The sequence below is a fragment of the Curcuma longa genome, chromosome 6 (genome assembly GCF_044706935.1).
Source record: "Curcuma longa cultivar G26 ecotype Majalengka, Jawa Barat chromosome 6, ITB_CL_G26_1.1, whole genome shotgun sequence".
In the NCBI taxonomy this organism is placed as follows: Eukaryota; Viridiplantae; Streptophyta; class Magnoliopsida; order Zingiberales; family Zingiberaceae; genus Curcuma; species Curcuma longa.
Genome location: NC_133866.1, coordinates 9,613,720 through 9,636,634, shown reverse-complemented (window position 1 = coordinate 9,636,634; position 22,915 = coordinate 9,613,720). Strand labels below are relative to the sequence as shown.

At 36.0% G+C, this 22,915-nt stretch overlaps 1 protein-coding gene across 1 annotated transcript in view; it reads right to left on the bottom strand.

Moving 5' to 3' along the window:
- Nucleotides 1-1,442: 1,442 nt before the first annotated feature.
- LOC141830568 (glutathione S-transferase T1-like) overlaps nt 1,443-22,915 on the bottom strand; it is a 22,040-nt gene continuing 567 nt past the window's right edge. The window contains exons 2-5 of the mRNA XM_074717973.1: nt 16,618-16,671; nt 15,639-15,718; nt 14,794-14,999; nt 1,443-1,853 (exon numbers count right to left, since the gene is read on the bottom strand). Coding sequence (XP_074574074.1) covers nt 1,647-1,853; nt 14,794-14,999; nt 15,639-15,718; nt 16,618-16,671 — 547 coding nt within the window. The 3' untranslated portion in view covers nt 1,443-1,646. The remainder of the gene's footprint in view (nt 1,854-14,793; nt 15,000-15,638; nt 15,719-16,617; nt 16,672-22,915) is intronic.

Genomic DNA, 22,915 nt, shown 5'->3' with positions numbered 1-22,915 from the left:
TGACATAGCAGTCTAGGGGCTATAAACCACATAACTTTGAAGATGTTATTCTAATTTGCTTTCCTCATTATGTCTTTTATTTACATTGCATATTATCTTTTGTAGAATACTAACACTATGGGCAAGTTTTGTGTATTCACTCTCCTCTACTACATCGACCTTCCGATCTAGTAATCTATGCCAAGAATGATTCACTATGGATACAATTGATTAACAATGTATACCTCAAAGGGTAGTGTGGGAAGGAGAGCCGAAGAAAGGGGATTCTCCTATACTCAAAAGGATTGCAAAATTCAAAAAAATTCTCTTGGGATCGGCTAGATTTGAAAGTACAACACCACAATTGGTAAAGTTAGTGCAAGGATGATGCCTTGGATACATCAAATGTATATGATTTCTATGGTTGGCATATGGAGTCCCTATTTGATTCCCAAACACATTCATTCTATGGTTTGGCAGTGCAGGACTGGCTAATGACTCGTGATCACATGAATTTCTAGGAGATGGATGGTCGGTGTGAGCTTGAGGAACCAGAGACATGGGATCACCTATTCGTCAGTTATGGATTCAACAATACCAGTTGAAATCACATTAGGTATTACTTAATGCATGACGACGTTGGCAGAGAGAAAAAGGAAGCTCGAGGAACCTCATGGAAGAACAAAATAAAAAGGTAGCACTCGCCTATATACATAGTATGCCAAATATGGAATGCACACAACAAATTGATCTTCGAAACAATACATGCATCGAAGATCTACATCATACACAAAATACAAAAACACATACATATATATAAGATTTTATTTGTCGTATAGCTTGAAGTTTGTACGCTTTTTGAACATGGGTTAGCTAGCTCACACTAAGCCGGTTTTGATAGCCTGATATGTTGTTGGATTTCGTTTAATAGCATTACTGTATCAGAATCTGGAATAGCCCAATCATTGTGTATGAATTTTTTGAGTAATTGAAGATTACATTTATTGATTAAAAAAAACCATATCAGAGGGAAGCAGGTGAAGAAGATGAAACACATGGAAACTAGTTGTTCGTCCAACGTTCAAAGGAGATCTATAATTGAGGGAAGAATGCTACTGTGAGGACTCCTAATGACATGGGCGTAAAGACTCGCACTGTTGTTGTAAGACGCTCTAAAAGGAAGAGTTATTACACTAGTAGAGAAAAAACAATCAAACAAAATTTAGGGACGAAAGAGGAGGAAAAGAACTATGACTTTATCAGTGATGAAGGTAGGCAGGTCACTCTATCATACTAACCTTGTGTCCTTCCATGTAGGGGACTAAAATGTCGCTCTATCATACCGACAATATGCATTCTCAGCAATGGTGGTTTGCAAATCATTTCAGTCACGTATGTTTTTTGTTGCAACTAAAGACTACAAACACATGCATCAAAGCCCAAGGCATGGAATATTATGATCATCGTCCTTTCAATTTTGATGATATTCTATTACTACAAAGCTATGTGTGAAACATATCCAGATGCAAACATGGATCCATGTACAAGGATAAAATCAAAGACTTTTCAGCCATTAAACATTTGGTCTAGTCATAAAAATCTGGAACCAAGCATTGCAGTTCATGGAAAAAAAAAAAGGTTGCACTAAATGGCCGATTCAATTTGAGCTAAAGCTTTGGGTTGGCTTTCATCTTCAAATCAGTAGTATCATTTGTTGTGGAGGCCACTCTGCTGCGTAACCTTTCCTTGAGTTTGAACAGAACCTCATGGACTTCATCAAAGTGAGGTTTGGTAGCAGATTTCAGATTGTCAACCCATTGCAAAATGATTGGGTGGGGGCCCAACAGTCTCTCACGATCTTTGTCATCCACAACCTCAAGAAATAGCAATTTAATTAGTGAATAAAACTGCCATGAAACATGTACAGTACATCTACTAGCACTTTGCTGCAAGTCTAAGAAATAGCACCTTGCTAAATATGTTCCTTATTTGCTAATATTTATCTACTCAAATTACAACTGTAGCAAGAAAAAAAAATATAGTTGTAGTTTAAGGATTTGCACAAGAACAAGTTGATGCATAAAAATTTTGATTTGTTTAGAAAGTAATAAAAGGTAATGAGATCCTAACTCATTTATGTTATTTCGCACCAGTGCATCAGATTTACTGACAATTATTTTCTTCATGCACTTTTTTACTCTTAAATATTTTGATGTAGCCTATTACTGAGCATTCATCTTATATTAATTCATCAATGACAGTTTCTTCTACCATCTACAAAGAACAAAATGACAGAATCTTTTAGGCAGTCAACAATCAATATCTCATATTCAAATGGCACATCTTATACACGTTGTTGTAGCTGTTTGTGTTGTTTCAACTTTCAGTCGTACTATTTCATTTTAAGCTTGTAACTTTCCAAAACTCTCTAATTGTATTTATGTATTAGTTCCATATAAGAATTATACACTTTGGTGGACCAAGTCTTGGTTTTTTTCTTGGGTGAAAAAACATTTCTCTATTGTTGAGATACTTGCCATTTAATTCCTACACTATTCTAGCATTTCTAATTTTCCTAGTGAGGCACTCTAAATTGAAATGTAATTTTCCCAAAAATTATCATCTCACTTCTTTGTGTTTGCTGACATTGTTTTATATCTTAGGATGCCATAAAGTATAAAATGAACGGTATGAAGATAATTACATATTTAGCTATTGTTAATTGTTGGATCAAATAATGTGATTTTGGGAAAGTTGAGATTGATAGTGCAATTTAGGAGCGCCTAAGGGGCATTTATAAAATTTGGGAAATTAAGAGGGGGAAAACATAATGCCTTCAAGTACAATTAAATTCCAGTGTAGGAAAACTGGAGGGACTGCAGATTTCATGGGTTGCTCGTGCATCACAAAGGGGTGACACCTAATCTTGTGGTTGATTCCTCTTAGGGCTAAGTCCCTTGTTTTTCTCCATCTTCCCCAAAGCACCTCTTCTTCTCTGTCTGCTCTCCCTATTGGCCTCTCCATTTCCTCTCCCTATTGCCCTCGGTGGAGGAAAATCTTCTCTTGTGATTGGAGGTATTATAGGCAATTTGAAGGTAGCCCTAGCACCATACAAGGTCCTTAGGAAGGATAGACCTAAAAAGTTTGTCTTTAGTATTCATTGATAGTTTTGATGTTTAGAACAATCCTCAGGACCTTGAAGACATGTTTTGGAAGAGACAACCCCTATTATTCATGGTGAATGCCTTCAAACTCTCCGTCGGTGTAGAGCTTTTCATTATTATCAAATGATGATAAAGATAGGGAGTGCCTTTGGAAAATGAGCAGGACAATTGAAGATGTTTCTACAATCAGTCAGTAAACTAAAAGGTTGTATGGTTCAGATTCTCTTGTTAGAAGAAAGATGATGGTTCAGTGTACCATTTCTTCATGTGCATAATGGCATCTGCCTTACAAATCATTCTTGGTGTTTGAGATAGTTAAATAAAGGTTTCAATCTTACGCCTTTATATGTATGGTACACAACGATAGATGTTGGTCCTATTTTCGTGTGCATAGTTGAGGCATTTGAATTGGCATGCACATTACTATATGTTTCAATTGTTGATTGTTGTTTGACTTGAAATGCAGGCGTGAACAGTGTGGTGGATGGCAAAGTGAAAATCTTGCCTAGTTTTATAAAAGAAATGAATCATAGTTAGGTGGATGGAATTTTTCTTGTGGTGTTGCCATGCCTAGTCTAGTTTTGCATAATCATTGACAATTATCTACTTAGTCAACAAAAGCTACCTGTAAATATTGTTGCTTCAAGATTTTCAAGTGAGAGGAGGCACGAGATCATAGGATGTTCATAGAAAATAATCGATATGCCAAAGAGAATGTATTTATCTTGTCTAAGTTGCTAGTGTTTTGTTATTTGTTTCATGTCGTGGTTGTAGGTACTATTGTAGTGCCATCACGTAATTGGAGTTGCGGTATTTTAGTTCTAATGTTATATCTAAACAAATGTTAGTCTTTTAGTATAAGGTAATGTAACTTAGCTTTAAATATTTCTTAATCATGTGGTTGTTTGTGTATGTTAGAGAAGGATAAGAGTCTAATTATCTTCTCATTTTTGTATCTCATCAATAGGATGGATGGACGAATATAAACTATCAAAGGTCCCCTTCTCATACTACCCAGGCTCAGAGTAGGTTGACCTACCTAAAGTGGTTAATGCAATTTTCTAGAATAAAATTAGTTCCGACCTAAACTTTTACTAGGTCAAGCTTGTTTTCTAGAATGTAATGTGTGTGAATCCAAAATATTGATATGTTAATCCATCCTTAGCAAAGGAGTTTGATGTCCAACTCTCTTATTTTAGGTCGACTTACACAAGCTAAACCTACGGTGCAAGATCCAAGTTTCGATAATGCTGGTGCAATCATGTCATAGCATGTGTTCAAGTGGTTTTGATGTTTGGATAACATTTAAGGCAATGTTGGCTGTTTCATATGAATGTCGAGTGTGTAGGTAAACTTAATATAGGTTGCAGTTACAACTAAGGAAGTCCATGGAGATTCTTGGAAAGGAAAAGTCCAATTGGGCACTTGGCATGTAGAAAGTCTGAGCGAGTCGAGTACCGAACGCTAGACAAAGTAAGTCCCAGCAAATCAAGACCGGATGCTAGATAAAGGAGGTCCCGATGAGTCAACAAGGATCAAATGTTAGGCACGAGAAAGAAATCCCAAAAGCGATGAGCTTTTTAACAAGGAGGAAATCTTGGAGATTTGGAAAACCTTCTAGCACCAAAGTCAAGACAACAAGGAAGTGCTAGTACTTTAGAGAAACAAAGGCAAGCGCGAACTCTGGATGGAAGCAGCTAGAGAAGGCATGTTAGTCGACTAAAGGTTCGTATCAGTTGATTGGAGAACTAGTAGACTGGGCACCAAACAAAATCAAACAGAATATTTTGTTCATTTTGATTTTGATGACAATCGACTACTAGGTATCAATTAATTGAAAGTCATCTAACAATCAACTGATGAGCCCAATGCTAATAATCCAGTTTATCGTTGATGCTTGAAAAAGTAACACATAGCCATCAAATCACTAACAAGAGTCGATTGATGATGCTTGGCCAATCGACTACTCACTTGGAAAAACTAATTTTGGGGAGAGAGAAGAAAGTTGTTGGTTTGGCTCTATATATGGGTCAAGGCAACTAGGAACTAGAGTGGAAAAGGCCCTAAGTGCTCAAAGTTTCCAAATTTATTTCTCTTGTAATTATGATTGTGAGGTGTTCTTGTGCTTAAGTTCTTAATCTTATAAGAGAAAAATTGTAAGAAAATGTTTATCCACCTTTAATTTCTTACTAAGAATGAGATCATTCTACATTTTAGAATTAATTGCAATAATTTCATATATATTATTGTATTTTCAATGCGCTAACTTTGTTTTATGGAGAAATTAATAGAGTATTCACCCCTCCCCCTCTACTCGCTCCTGGATCCTACAAGTAGTATCAGAGCGAGGTAGCTTCCGACAGACTAACTACCTAAAGAAGCACATATTTAGAAGGAGATGACTACTCAAGAGGAGATTAGCATTGCAAGACCACCATATTTCTATGGAGTGAACTTGGAGTATTATCTAATGGTCGATATTGAGACCTAATTGTAAAGAAGGGTTTTAAAGTCCCAACAATTGATAATGGAGAAGTCCTTGAATTAGATACATGGTCAAATGAACTTAGAAAAAGCTCAAGCTAATGCCAAAGCAACAGTGACTCTTCAATGTGGACTAGCTCCAAACCAACTCAACAAAGTTGTACCTTTCAAGAGCAGTAAAGAACTAGGGGAGAAACTCATTGAGCATTATGAAGGTATGGGAAATTCTAGGATAGCTAAACGTGATCTCTTTTTGAATCAATTGTAGATTTGTCAAATGAAGAAGGAGAAATGGTGAATCAACTTCATGGGTGCTTCAAGGAAATCTTAAATGGACTTGATGTCATTAGAGAGAATGTCGACAACCCGACTTAATAAGGAAACCATTGAAAGTGTTCTCTAGCACAACTCTATGGTCATCTATGGTGAATGTCCATAAAGTATCAAAGGACCTTTCCACAGTATGACTTGATGAATTATTTTGTGAATTTGAATTTCATGAACATAGTAATGCTACTCCCAAGGAGAAAGGTTTAACTTTTGTTGTAGAAAATAAAAAACCAAAGAAGAAGGAGAAGAAAGTAGTCTCATCTGAATCCAAGTCTAAAACCGAAAATGAAGGCGATATTTCTTCAAGTGGGATGGCTCATTTTGCGAAGAGAATGATGAGGAGAAGCAAGAAATTCAACAAGAAGGGAATCAAGGAAATGTTCAAGGATCCCAAAAAGAAAGGTGCATCTAAACCTAAGTCTAAATCCAAAGTAACGTGTTTTGGTTGCAATAGGAAAGACCATTACAAGACCAAGTGCCCAAAGCTTCAAAACAAAGAAGAAAAGACCAAGAGAAGAAAAAGGCGCTAAAAGCAACTTGAGATAAGTCTTCTTTATTGGAGTCACCGGACAAGGAGGAATTGTGCCAAGTAACCAAGAACATGACTTTCATGGCCATTGATGATGGGGACTCTAGTAATGAAGAAATCCAACCAGAAGAAAGCTCATCAAGTGAGGAGGAGCATCTTCTTCAAGTGAAGAAGGATTATCATCAAGCAATGATGATGAGGTAAACTCTCCTAAATTAGAAAAATTATATAAGATTATTGCATACCTTTCAAATTCTTTAGCAAGAATTAAGACACTTAAAAAATAACTTAGGGTAGTTAAGGAGGAAGCTTCATCCTCCAATTACAATGGTCAAAAGGATGGTTCTTCCCAAGTTGAAAAACTTGTTCAACTTGGGAAGAAAATATGATGTTGAAGTTCCAAGTGAAAGAGTTAAAGGACTTAAGAAAATTCACATTGGATTCCAAATAATTGAGGTTGCATATATTTCATTGCAACGTGTCATCTATAGCAAGGCTCGTGTAGGATATAAACAAAACCAAAAGGAAGTTGCATATATTTTATTGGTTGGTGGGTTCCTAAGAAGTTTTTGGATAATAATTTTGGACCCATGCATTGATCGTACTTTAGGAACTTAGGAAATCAATATGCCTCGATTTCTCAACTTGAGCTATATATCATGCATTGTTAGAACTGGATTGGGTGTTAGTGCTGCAAGAAGAATTGACCCAATTTGAAACAAATAAAATTTAGACTTTAGTTCCTAGACCGCAAGAAAAATCAATTATTGATATTATAAGGGTGCCATAGTAAGAAACAAGGCCAGTCTTGTTCTCGTGGTTTCACCCAAGTTGAAGGATTAGATTATGATGAGACCTACACCCGCGTAGCTCATCTTGAATCTATCTAGATGCTTTTAGCATTTGCTGCTCACAAACGGTTGAAGTTATTTTAAATAGATGTGAAGTCCAAATTGTTAAATGATTTTATTAGAGAAGAAGTCTATAGAATAACCATTGAGATTTTAAAATGTAAACTTTCCAAAGGTCTTGTATGTGCTAAAACAAGCACCCTGAGTTTGGTCTCTCATCTTTTCTCATTTCCAAAGACTTTAGAATGGGACAAGTAGATCCCACCTTGTTCATTAAGTCACATAAAAATGATTTATTTATTGCCCAAGTGTATGTTAATGATATTATTTTTGGGTCAATCAATAGTGATTTCCTTCATAAATTTATTACTCATATGGAGAGTGAGTTTGAGATGAGTTGGTAGGAGAGTTGAATTTCTTCCTAGGACTTAAAATCAAACAAATTAAGGAGGGAATCCATGTCAACCAAATGAAATATGCCAAGGATCTTATTATGAAGTTTGGCATGGAAAGTGCTAAGGAGTTGTCCACTCTAATAGCCACAAGTGTTAAGTTATATCATGACCCAAATGGTAAACCAATGGATCTAAGTATTATAGGAGTGTCATAGATACCGTTAGTGGACACGATATGTTATTTGTGGTTGGCATGTGTATAAGATATCAATCATGTGCCAAGGAATCAAATTTGATTGTCATTAAGAGAATTATGAGCAATCTCAAAGGAATTCTTAACATAGGTCTTTGGTATCAAGGGATTGATGCATTTAAATTGGTAGTTTACTCTAATTCTGATTTTGTGGGATGCAAATTGGATAGAAAGAGCACATTAATGGAGGATATCAATTTCTTGGATTTCACCTATTAAGTGAAATAGCCACAAGTATCATTGTGTTGCACTATCCACCATGGAGGCCGAGTATATGACTACAGGTGTCCTAAATGTAAATTTTTAAGCACTAAATTGTATTTTAAAATAGTGGACTAATTTATGAATTAAAACCTAATCCCCTTCTTCTCCCCACTTTTTCATGTCCTGTTGCTAGTTTTTTCCTTTCCTCTCTTCACCGCAAATGAGTAATATCGCTTCCTCTCTTTTGTCCGTTGCCCAAAGTCGTTGTTGCTTAGCACACCCACCCTAGTGATCTCTTTCTTTCTTAGATCAATGAGCACCTTCATGCTATCCCCTCACCATCCTCGCCTCATTTTCTCATCCGCTATAACTTTGAACAGAGGTGTGTCCTCTACCGTGTCAATTCTATCCACGCCTTCTTTTCCAATAATGTGCTTTAATTGATGAGCTCAACCACCGTATGAATTCCTTCTCCATTGCGTATTCTTTTTAGGATCCTCAAACCATTATAAATGAAAGAGAGTATATCCCTCATAATGGGGGGCATCACGAACATACCTGTAAGAAGAGAAACTCCTCAACTAGTGGATCGTTAACGGAGATGAAGGATGGCCTGATGTTGTGAGGAGAAAAGTGAAAGCCCTTACTCAAAAGAGAGTATACAAGGATTGATGCATTAGTTAGTTGGTCCATGTGCTAGAGTCATCGTTAGGCTTAGACGAAGCTGATCAAGTTTCTTATCGCCCACTTACCATATTTACCATGGTTTTGTGTTGATGATCACAAAGAGGAAATCATATGGTCATGTAAATGCTAAAATAAATCTCTACATTAGAGGTGGGTTTTTCTTGATTGTTTCATTTTAATTACCTTGTGCATGATTCAGTTTGCAAAAATAGATATAATGATAAGGTTATTGGAAACAAAATTCTTTACATGATCTTATATCTATTCTTGTTGCTTGATAACTTTCTCCCATATTGCTTTCTCTTTTTATATTCATAGTTGATATCTATTTTATTGTTCCCTTGGAGAACGATGGCAAATTAAATTATCTAATTATGTTAATTAATAATGCAATAAATGAATCAAACTATAGGGATTGCCTTAACACTAATATTAAATTAACTTAAATTAATGAGATAATAAATATAACACATACATTAGAAAGCTTCAGCTCTGCGCTCTGAAGGAGTTGCATGACTAGCTATGTATGTAAATAAAATGAATTACATATATTCTAGAGCATTATCTTCGCGCTTAAAAAGAGCCATTGGGGTTTTTCGCACATGCGTAGGCTTCGACCATTTTATATGAGATGACTCACTGGATGAATTGCAGATCATTTACCTTATTCTATGTGAGATGTATTCAGGCGGATTGCTAGTCGTTCATTCGATATATGTAAGTATATGTGTATACACATGATATATTTCATATTAGGTAGATTGTGGATCATTCATCCTATATATATACCATACACCTTTACGGAGTATATTGGAGATCATTCACCCTTCATATATATTTACGATGTATTTTGTATTGAATGGATTGCAAGTCGTTCACTCCACGTGTATACGATACATCTTTATCGGGTCATTCACCCTATGTATTCATATATGATTTTGATGCATTTCATTTTGGATGGATTGCAAATCGTTCATCCATATATACGATGCATCCTTTATTAGGTAGATTATGGGTCGTCTACCCTTATATAGTATGTTTGTATATGGATTTTTTGATAAATTAAAACAGGAATTTTTGTAAAAAAATAAAAGAAAAAATATGAGAATGATTAATTCATCTAAGAGTTGATTTAAGAGAAGTTTACAATAAGAGAAACTGTTGAAAATGAAGATGCTGATTAGTTACTCTTTCTTGGCCTTTGTTATGAAATATGTTATTTGATATCATGCACTTCTCTCTTAAACCGACTTTGCATTTTGTGCTCACATTATAGAGTTTTTGACCTTTAAGTTATTTGCTAACACGTATGCATAGTACTAGTGGAGTTTTCTTCTGAGGTATGTAGTTTCATTTAGTTTGGCTTGTATGTTTTTACTTAACACTATTAAAGTTCATGCGTGGTGAGCAAAGCTAGCTTCATGGCAAGCCTAGCTTGTGCGGAGCATGACAATGGGAGGATGTGTGGCTCAATTGTTGTGGATGATGTATACATTTGAAAACTATGGATTTAATTATAAAAAAGTCCAGGCGTTGTGTAATAATGTGAGCGCCATTAATTTAACTAAGAACCCGGTCTTACTTGAGAACAAAGCTCACTAGGGACCATACGACAAGGGGAGATATAATATTTGATTATGTAGATCTCAAGATTATCGATATATTTACTAAATGTACTTTATGGAATAGAATAGTTACACTAGAATTACATGATCATATAGACTAGATATATACCTTCATTACATCTCACAAAGAACCAATAATAACATAATTTGTGTATTGAGGCACGTAGATATTTTGTAATATGTTAGAAAAATGATTTTAGTTTAAAATGTTTATTATGATGCATTACTTTAGGTTAAAATCACAATATTATATAAATCATTAATTTGACCAATCATAGAGAAAACTTATGTATAATTGATGTATATATAACCTTAGATTGCTCGGATGACTTGTTTAGAGGCAAACTCTCTAAATCTACATAGGAATTGATGTATATATAACCTTAGATTGCTCGAGTGACTTGTTTGAAGGAGGCAAACTCCCTAAATCTACATAGACGGGGGGACATGAGAGAGATTGTCCTCCCAACAAGTCGGAAAATAAAAGGGGGCGAAAGGTCAAAGGAAGAAGTAGAAGTTTTTCCAAACCTCGTGAGAAGTTAGGCTCACTCCAAGAAACTAAGAATCAAGCTACATAGTGAAGTAGAATACTTCAGCCTTTCAGATAAAAGAGAGAGTAAAAGATGGAGGTATAGATTTCAAGAAAGAAGTGGTGAATGAGAAGCCAAAAGCCATAGTCAAACTAACCCACAAAGAAAGCTAGAGCACTAGCCAATGGTAGATGGGGGTGGTCAGAAGGTTTCGAAACAATAACCTCATTATCCAGGGGATATAGAGCCCTTCCTGGATCGCTGCTCAGTTGTCAACGACGGTGAGTTGGGTGGACAATGCTTTAAACCAAGGTCGTTTGGCCCAAGCGTTGCCCTGGCAATGATCGGAGACTTACCACCGTGTCCGCTAGCCGGATTGAAGGACGCCATCTAAAGGAGATTGGGGATGTAAAGGAGAAGAAAGAAAGGACAAGAAAAGAACTTGCAAGGAGCCACACGCATAGAAAGAATAAAGAAGTAGAAGGTTTGATAGCATGCACAAATGGGAAGCAAGGCAAATTTTAGCCCTTACAAATCCCCCTCATTTGATCCAATGGTAATCCGTAGATCCAATGGCAGGGACTCCTCAGGGCTACCAAAGCCCTTATGTGACAGTGTAGGGCAACTGCGAGGATTAGACGGCGTGGAACAACTATGTCAGGATTAAGAACCTCGAGAAAGATAAGCACCACGGGCAGGATATGCTCTTGATCCAAGAGGAGAGATCAACCTCAAGGTCCCTGCACTGCATCCAATAGTGTAGCAAAACCACCGATAGAGCAATTGGCATGGCCACTTCAGTGAAGATATTAACCATTGCCACTGATTTGATATGACAACCGTCAGAGATTACATCAGGATTTTGTCAGGGGAGGCGTTATAATGACGATATTATGGTGGCATGATGCTAAGCAGGAGATTAGTTATAACATGGCATTTGCATTTTTGTACTTCTCAAATTCAACAACTTCTCATGCCTCATTCATCTTTGCTCCTCGGCCTGACTTGAAGGGGAGACTCAATACCCTGGGATAGTAATCCCGCTTCACGTCAAGCTCCAACCTACATGACTCCAATCCACATCAGCAACTCCAACCTATATAGCTTCGGTATAATTCCATACTTAGTTAGACTCTTGAGTCCCTTATATGACTCGACACCTAGAGTCCCCTATACAACTCGGCACTCCGAGTCCCTTATACAACTCGGCGCTTCGAGTCTCCTATATGGCTAGGCCACGGCTTGACATCCCGAGCACCCCATGCAACTTGACCTTGAATTCTTTTATGTAACTCAACCTCTCGAGTCCTTATAGCTTGACCCCTGCAAAATGCCTCACGCGCTCAATATCCGAGTCACCAAAGCCCTCCACTCAAGGTTGTGTTCGAGCTCCATATTCAACTCTCCCCTTCGTGTGTCCAAGACTCTCCATGCCCCTTATGCTGGGTCTGATCCTTTGGGGAGCCATAGGCCAAGTCATGGCCCTCGTAGGTACGGACCATAATTAGACATATACCTTGTGCGTATAAGCCATAATTCGACATGATCCCTGTAGACCCAAACATAATTAGTCATGATCCCTCATAGTCTGTACTATTGTGACCCGCGCTCCTACAATCGAACCTATTCATTTCATCAACTTCTACAATCGAAGAGAAAAATAAACATCGAAGGGGCTTTATTGGACAACTCTGACGCCCTCTGACCTGTGTCATTCCGCATAAGTTTATCTTCATCCTTGAAGGAAGTTCCTACTTCAGCATCCAACGATAAGGTGAATTTCAGGCAGATTAATATCGTTTTGAAAAATTACAGAAACTCGATACTACTCGACACAATATAAGAAATTTGTCTTGTATCATTGTGTCAATCATATTGATGAACATCATTTCATACTAACATCTAACACCCCTTAATACATTACAAAACATATCAAGATAAAATAATGTTCATTTTTTTGTATCTTGTTTTCATACAATACTATATCAAAACCGTATCATTTGAGATGGGGCATCCGATTAAGCTAAAGATGTTCTTTTCTTACTCTTTTGCATCTCCTTTCTACTTCCCCCTCCAATTCTCCACTGGGTTTAGTCAATTGGGGGTCAGGTAAGCGGTAGACTAAAGCTATGTAGAATGTCCAGAAATGAAACATTCAACATGAGTTGATCATAGTATTACAAGATGGTTACCATTGTTGATGCATTTTTTTGATGTCAAAGGGGGAAAAGGAAAGGGAAGAGGTTTTAGTTAGGAATCTCACCTCCAGGAAAAGTGAAGAGAATTGGAATCTCATCTTCTCTTGGAAAATTTCTAGCTTTAAGAGGAACTTAGGTGGAGGAGGAGCATTTTAGGTCCTATTTCATCTGTTAATTTTCCTTACTAAGCATCAAAATATAAAAAAGGAGATTCTTAATCCAATTGTGCCCAAAGTGGTCAGACTCAACATTGGGTTTTAATTGTGCACAAACGTAGCAAGACACATATTGAGCTTGTGACTCGACGAGGTCGAGTGTGGATACGACTTGGTGTGACCAAGACAACATGCTCAATGGCTTGGAAGTCCAAAGAAGGTTTTATGAGGTATACGAGGGGTTGCAGGACTAGAAATGTTAAGGTGGTATTGGAGTAGCTCGTGAAGCTTGACTTAACACAACCAAGTTTTGTGACTCGGTGACTCGAGGTCCAGTAGAGATAGAAGGATGGAATGGAACATCCGAGGGACCACAAGACGAGAAACATTGAGGCATAACATTGATGGTGATTGGAAGAAGATGAACTACGTAAGTATAGCATGAAGGTTGGCACATGGAGCGAGCTGAGGACTAGGTGCATTTATTGTAGGTCATTAGAAAATACTAAGTTTGACAAAACAAATTAAAGTATGCAATGAGTGAAGCTTGCAACTTGTGGTAATATCAAGACTACCTTAAAAGATTGTGTGAATTGTATTTTGGGCTTAGGGATAGATCTTGTGGGTATATTAAATGAACAGGAAAAGTAATTAGCATGTGTCTAGAGAGCTTAGTCCTGGTTGTTCTTCATGATTTTAGTAAGCTATTTGGGCCAGGTTCCTTATTTCTGTGTCAAGTTATCAAGGACTACCACTATTCAATTTAAGTTCTTGATCTTAATGGGAACTTGAATCAATGCACTAGTAGGTCTTGAAACATTCTAGATTTCTTTCCATTTTGGGAACAGGCTCATCCCCTCTAGATGACACCATATGCTTCTATAATTTTTCTTATTATTTATGAAATTGTGATCATCAGGGAACATGATCATAAGGTTTAGATCAAATCAACGATGGAACATCTGCTAGATGTAGATATTATCTAACATCTGTTATACTGACAAAGTGACATACATATTTCTAAAGAAAAGGGTCTAGGAATTATAAACCAATTAAGTATCAATCAAATGGGATAAATTCTTGAAATGATTCTTGTACTTCAGCTGAGTGGTCATTGGTGGCAAAATGGAGATGAATCAACTTCAAACCAAATAGAGATGCTCAAATAACACATAACTAAGACACATCTAAAATGGTTCTGTTGCAACTTTGGTTTCAAATTTCTAGTCATTGGTCTCATTTTGTTGGCACATTAAATAGACTTAACTAGTTCATACCACCAAACCTATAAACAGCATGATTTTTTTTGTGCTATCATTACAATACTAAACTACAAGAAAAAAGCTTCAGTAAAGCCTAATATTCAAAGTGATGAGTAGTTTGCATGGTGATGAATAGAGCTGGCATACCTCAAGTTGCATAATTTCACAGACAAGACTGAGATCTGCAATGGATGGCCTGAAGTTCCCTAGCAGAAATTTTGCATTTCCTTTAAGCCATACAGATTCTATATGGGAAAGTGATTCACTAAGAACTTTCTCAGCTTCCTTTGCTGCTTGTGGATTTAATGGAAGACCAAGTGCAGGTGCCAGTGTGCTGTTAAGAACAAAGCCCACTGTATTGCAAGATACAGAATCAGGCACTAGAAATCTCATTATACTACATGATGTGTGTACAACTAACAAATATGGAAAACTGTCATGGGAATTAAATTATATATTGGTGCTAGTCTTAAGGGTACAATCCTCCATTAGGGTACAATTTACATGCAAAGAAAATTAAGAACTACGAGGAAAAACACAATTAATAATTTACAGAAGATAAAGTATTGCTATTGGGGTCTTAAGACTTGAAACTTGAAAGTATCTTTTTCCCCTCTTTTAAGAACTCCCCTCCAATTTCCTTTTTTTGGATGTAAATTAATTCTCATCTTAATGGACGCCATGAGCCCAACTCTTCCTAAACCTCCAGGCAATAAGTGATTAAGTATTAAAACCATAACAGGATTCAAACACTTAAAATACAAGTGTCTCAGAATTCTAGATTTTAATAATTCTACAAAAATTATTTGTTTTTAGTATTATTTTATCTTCAATAATTTTTCGCATAATTTATGTATTAATCATGGACACACTGTCACGCTTCAACATAATTCAGTAATAATTATCCATCCTCATGGATGTCTGAAGAGACAATCATAAGAAGATGCACACTGTGAATCAGGAATGCAGAGTAAGCTGGAAAAATGTGGTACTTGAACCACGGCGTAGATTGGAGTGATGCCAATCCAAGATGGAATGGATTTTGGCTCTAGTCGTGAGATCTGCAGGATACCTTTCAAAAAAAATGCATGTGTAAGATATAAGGAAACTCAAGCTGACAAAGATAAGAACATAATTTGATGGGAAACTATTTTCTAGATTTGATTGCCATCAGCTAGTCCCTAGTAAGCCAAAAGAAGAATAAATCTTTAACATAAATAATCAAAAAAGTTTATCTGAAGAATCAATAAATTTGTTTTAATGCGCCAAGCATGCTTCAAATAATAATAAATAAATTGAAGGTCTCTTTTCCCTTTATCCTTTAAATTAAAGACCAGAGCAAACAGCTAATAGTTTTGGCACCAGAAATTCCTTTGTGGGGAACCCAGAATATAGGGAAGATTCATTCTTTTGCTATTCCATGGCATTTCCCTCTCCACAAATCAGAAGGCAAAAACTCTTTAATTATTGATTTTTACACAGTTGTCTTACAACTTTACTGAAGATTTTTTCAGTTGCACACTTATTTTTCTATTCTTGAAACTGAATTCTCTGGTCTCCTAAAACCTTCTTGAGACAGATAGGTAGAGAAGACCACATTTTCAACTGTTAGCATAAAAATGGTAGTATATCATTGTTTGTCAAAGATATGGAAAGTATATTGGGTTTCAGATAAATGCATTAGTTGCTTACTGGCAGCATAAAAGCTATGTTTACTGTGAAGGGAAGAATTCCATTAGGGTTCCCATTCCCCATCCTGCCCGTATTATTAACAGAACAGTTTTAAAATTAGGTCCTGACTTAGGACCCTAATATTGTAGTATTTAAAATCTGCTCCCTACATTTTTACATTTTGGTCCTAACACTTATTACCAGATACCACTACTAAATTGTCAGGAGGGCAATACAACAACCAAAACCAAGCACTTTAATGGCCAGAAAGGAGAATTTAAATGGCATATTAGAAGTTACCAGTGGTCAGGAATTCCTGGAAATGCACAAGCAAGGTAGCTCAATATGGCATGACTGCACAAGCAAAAACAATCATAATTGAACCGTGAGATGACAAATAATATTTGTTCGAGAAAAAGGATGGTAAATAATATTTAAAAAATCTTTATTGAGGTTAGACACTAAAGTTTGCCTTATTTAAACTTTTTAGATACCAATTAAGTTAAATTGAACAACTATTTTAAGTTTTAGTGATCGAGTGTAAGGTTGTTTAAGATTAGGTGGAGTTTATCATGTAAATCATGTAAATTCAAATTAGGTTTTTCTTTTCTCTCTCACACTTTTTTTTTTCTAATTCCTATAGGAGCCCCCCCCCCCCCCCCCCCCCCCCCCCCCCCTTCCCTTTCTGATTCCTATAGGAGCACCCCACCCCTCCCCCCCCCCCCCCCTCCCTTTCTAGCACCCACCCCTCATATCCTCACCCGGCAATCATCCATGCACATTGCTTCTCATCTCTAATACTCCTCTCTTTCTCCTCTATCCTCCCTCTCTCCCTCGGTCTTTCTTCTTTTCTGCTCTATGTAGGATCGAGTTAGAGCGCTAGAAGGGGGGGGGGGGGGGGGGGGCAAATAGTGCTTCGTCACTTTTCACTTGTACAGAAAATCTTGCGTAAATCAAAGTACGGAAATAATAAGTGCAGCGGAAATAAGAGAAAGGTACACTTTTATTTACTTGATTCACAACCACAGACTGCTACTTCAAAACCCACAATCCTTGATCATTTCCAACGGACAATCCACTATTAAACTCCCCTCTTACGAGGAGTTTTCGCTTTTACAAAATATGTTAGGAATGGTAAACCTTTACCGTCCTAATAACATAAGTACAAAAGCGAAAATACAAATGTTACCGACTAGGAAGTTAAAATTGAAGTGTAGAAGTCGGTACAGCTCCTCTGCGTTACGACGGCGTAATGAATGGATTATTCGCACGCAGGAAGTCATCGTAGTAGCGTATGAATTGTATTCTAGGATTTCCCCTCGTAGTTGCTTATAAAGGCCGATCCGGACGCCTAGATATTATTCCAGACGCCTCCACGTCATCCTGTCGATCCGCTTCCAATGCTATCTCGGCATCTTCCGAGCGCCTATATCCCTTCCGAGCACTTGGATGCTGATGTGGAGGTTGCCAGATCAACTTTGACTCCGCAACGCCTTATCCCGATTCAGGCACCTAGAGCCTTTCCGTACTCCTAGAGGCAGAGGTGTCCCGACCACTGGGACTTTGCCACCTCATCCGCTTCATTGGCCCGATCGGTTGATGTCCAGACGCCTAGATCCCTTCCGGGCACCTGGACCGTCCGATCGCCTGAATCCAAATAAGGGCACCTGGAACTCAAAGTTTCAGTCCCTCCTTTCTTACATCACAAGTTAGTCCAAAACAAAACATAAACAGAAAAGTGACAGTTTTAGCTTCTTGCATCACAAGTTAGTCCAAAACAAAACATAAATAGAAAAGTGACAGTTTTAGCAAACTGTCTGGTATTGACTTTAGGTTTCCAATGAAACTCTAGGTCAGATTGACGCCTACTATTCCCCTTCCCGGGAACGCATCCTCACCCACTCCACTCGGGAGATTTTACTTTTTGCCAACCCGATCCTCCAGACCTGTTGAACTTTTGCTCAGCCTTGATCCTCGACCCCCACGACTTCCACTGCTAGTCATCCGGTCCTCCAAATCTGTCTAGACTTTTTCGCCTAATGCTCTGATCTACCAAGTCTTCTTGTCCAAGTCCTCCTGATCAAGATTTCCTTGCCCAGTCCCCCTGACCAAGACTTTTTTGTCCAATCCTCCAAACCAGGACTTCTTTGCTCAGTCCTCCAAATTAGGTCTTCCTTTGCCTAGCTGCAACTAGGACTTCCCTGTGCTACCTGCACACTTAGTTCAGCTCATTAGTCCATTTTACGTCTTAACTTGAAACCTTTGCCATTATCAAAACTCAGGTTCGATTATCTGGTGCTCCCTGCACCAACAATCTATCTCTTTTTTATTATAGCAAACCAAGTTTTAAGTTAAGTATAAATTACTTTAATAAAAACAAGTTCACAATAAATTCCCAGTCAAAAAATATTACTTCCCCTTGACTCAAGATTCTCCCCCTGAAATTAAGGTATACTTAGAGAAAATTTTGAAAACAGAATTTTTCTCTCCCCCTGAACTTGACATTGTTCTTTTTACTTTGTCAATTGGTCTAAGAACCATCCAAGTCATACTTTAATTTTTGAAAATATTTTCCAAAAATATTTTGTAAAAGTTTTGTTTTTCTTGAAAAAAGCTAAGATTGTTAAGTTTTGAAGATTTTCCAAGTCCATTTCGAAAAAGTCAAAATATTTTGAAAACGTTCTGCAATTCAAAAAAAATTACTTTGAACTTTTTGCAATCCAAGATCATGAGTTTAAAACTCATTATTTTGATCTGAGTTTTGAAGATTCCTTTGGATCATGACTACTAATCCAAAATCAAGTCTTGGTACATTTCTAATTGCATTCTGAGTGTGCTAAACTTAGATTCAGGAAGAGATTTTATGAAGATGTCAGCTAAGTTTGATTTGGACTCAACATAGTTGAGTACAATCTCCCCCTTAGCGATATAGTCCCTAACAAAATAGTATTTGACTTCTATATGTTTGGTTCGAGAGTGATACATTGGATTTTTAGTCAAGTTGATTGAACTAATATTGTCAATTAATACTTTAGTATTGGGGTATTTTAAATTAAAGTCAGTTAATATGTGCATCATCCAAAGTAATTGTACAACACATTCCCCCATTCCTATGTACTCTGCTTCAGTAGTAGATAGTGCAACACATTATTATTTTTTGTTACACCAGCTGACTAGACATGAACCCAAGAATTGACAACTTCCATCCTTTTCTGTCTAGTTTACAACCAACATAGTCTAAGTCAGAGTACCCTACTAGGTCAAAGTTATTGCTCCTAAGGTACAATATTCTTACATTTAATATTCCCTTAACATACCTAAGTATTCTTTTTACTAATGTTATGTGAGATTGATACCTAGCACACATACCAACTGTAAATAAAATATCAGGTCGACTTACAATTAAGTATAGTAGACTACCTATTATACACCTATAGTATTTTAAGTCTACTTGTTTTCCTTTTGGGTCACTATCAATTTATATATTTGCAATAGGGTGTTTTTATTTTTTTTACACTTTTTCATTCCAAATTTCTTAATTAGGTCTTTAACATATTTAGTTTGATAAATATAATTACCATTTTTAGTCTATTTGATTTATAACCCTAAGAAAAAGTATAACTCACCTATCCAACTCATTTTTTATTAGTTCAACAAATTCATTTAAGAATTTAGTGTTTATTGAACCAAAAATGATATCATTTACATAGATTTGGGCTATGAAGAAGTTCTTTTCTATAGTTTTAACAAATAATGAAAGGTCAATTTGTCCTTGGTTAAAACCCTTAGACACTAAGTATATCGATAACCTTTCATACCATACCCTAGGTACTTGTTTTAACCCGTATAAGGCTTTCTTGAGTTTGAAGACATAATTTGGATGGTCTTTATCTTCAAACCAAGGTGGTTGACCTACATAGACTTCTTCTTTAATGAACTCGTTCAAGAATGCGAACTTTACATCTATTTAGTAGAGCTTGAATCCTTTGTGAGCTGCATAGATTAGCAACATTCTATTGGATTTAAGTCTAGCTACAGGTGCATAGGTTTCATTGTAGTCTAGTCTTTCTACTTGGCTAAACCCCTTAGCTACTAGTCTAATTTTATTTCTTACAACTTTTCCTTTTTCATCTGTTTTATTTCTAAACACTCATTTAGCTTCTATAATTGATTTGTTATCTGACATGAGAACTAAGTCCTATACTTGGTTTCATTTAAATTCTGCTAGTTATTCTTGCATTGCTATTATCCAGTCAGGGTTAGGTAGGGCTTCTTCTATAGTTTTTGGTTCAATATTGGATATTAGTGCTATTTAGCTCAGGTTTCTATAGGATGATCTAGTTCGAACTCCTAGGTTTTGATCACCCAATATTTGGTCAGGTGCGTGATTGACTCTTAATATGGGTGCTCGTGTGGTATTTAGTTCGATTAGGTTTAGGTCAGTCCTATTTTCTGGTTTGGTTGTGTTTGAGGTTGAATTTCCTCTTCTTCTTGGTTTTGTTGATTATTAAGTTGTTTATTAGGTTAATTAATGTTATTTTCTTTATCGAATATTATATTTATTGTTTCTTCAACTTTTAGTATGTCCTTGTTATAAACCCTATATGTCCTACGAGTTGTAGAATAACTTAAAATTTTTTCTTTATTGTTTTGATGTAAATTTTCCTAAGTAATCTTTAGTGTTTAGTATGTGTACTTTACATTCAAATACTTTTAAGTAATTTAGATTGAGTATTTCATAGGTAGTTTTATTATAATATTTATTAATTAATATCTTATTTTAAATATAACAGATTGTACTTATTGTCTCAGCTTAAAATTGGTTAGTTAATTTGTATTCATTTACCATTGTCCTGGCTACTTCTTGTAGAGTCATATTTTTTCTTTCTACTATTTTATTTTATTGTGGGGTTCTAAAACATGAAAACTCATGGTGATATTCATTAATTGATAAAATTCATTAAACCTAGCATTGTTAAACTCTCCACCATGGTCACTTCTTATCCTTTTAATTTTTATATCATTTTTATTTTCTATTAGTTTGCATAAGTTGGTAACTTTTTAAAAAGTTTTATCTTTAGTTTTTAAGAATTTTACCCAAGTAAACTTAGAGTAATCATTAATTATTACTAAGCAGTACTAGTTTCCGCTTAGTGACTTAGCCCCATGTGAGTCAAAGAGGTCTAAGTGTAGTAGTTTAAGTATTGAGTTTGTTTGGTTTAGGTTAGTTACTTTGTGGGTTGATTTTGTTTGTTTACCTTGTTGACAAGCATTACAAATTGTGTTTTCTAAGTTAATTAACTTACGTAAACCCTTGACTAAGCCATTTTGACTCATCTTTGAGATGAGCCTTATATGAGTGTGATACAGTCTTCTATCCCACAACTATGAATAGACACTTAGTTGAGGAGCTTGATAAGTTAATTTTTTAAATATTATTATTTTTAATTCCCTTAAGTGTTATGATAGGATTTTTAATATTTTCAATTATACACTTGGATTTGATAAATCTAACTAAGTATCCAGTATTGCATAATTAACTAATACTTAATAAGTTAAATTCAAATTAATCTACTAATACTAATAAAACTTTGCAAATGATAAAATTGGAACTCAGTTCGATATTACCTGTTCTAATTACCTTAAGCTTTTCATTACTCTCGAACTCAACAGATCCTAGGTTATTGAATTTAGCCTTCATGAATTTTAATATGTCTCCAGTCATGTGTCTGGAGCATTCACTATCTAACATTCATTAGTCCAAATCTTTGTATTTCTACACATAAGATATTTGGTTTGGATTCAATTTAAAGTTAAAAGTAGATTGATTTTCACTTTACTAATTTCTATCTCACCCATTTCTAAACTATCAAGCAGTTAATCCTATGTGTTGTGTGAGATGATTTTTTTAATTTTACTTAATCAATTCAAGATGTGATTTTCTAAGACTTGATTAACCTTGAGTTAGATTCAAGTTTAATCGTCGACTAATTAAGTATATATTTTAGGTTTTAGTTTTCAGGCAGTGGTGAGACACAGAGGCCTTCTTAGGTATCGAAACAATGATTACTTTTTAAGACAAAGCTAATTCATGAATTTATATACTTAGTTAATTTAAGGAAAAATCTTGGTCTAACTAGTCTAAGGTTTGACAAGGTAACTTCTGTTAGTTCCACTCAGCTAAGCAGACTAAATAGAATACTCCTTACTCCACTTGACTACCTAGACTGAGTTTCCGTAGTGTACTATCATCTCACCCCATCTTGGTTCTAGGTTGGGCAAGTATTAATTAGACCTATATCCTTAACTATCCTAGGTTCAATCTAAGTTCAAAATAAAAATTAAAAATTAAAAATTAAAATCCAGCAAGTCTTATCTAGCTAAGATGGTTTTGGATCCCCTTGGATCATGACCCCTGTTGGGTCTGATTAGATAGTGAATCTGATCCTTAGGGACCCAGTATTAATCTCGTCTAACTTGATTAATCAAGCTAGACTTTAGAACTCATGCTTGGACTCGAGGTTTTTTAGTTTGATTCAATAACGATAAGTATGATCTATGTCTGGTTTTGTGTCCAAGTCTAGATCGGTTGTACACA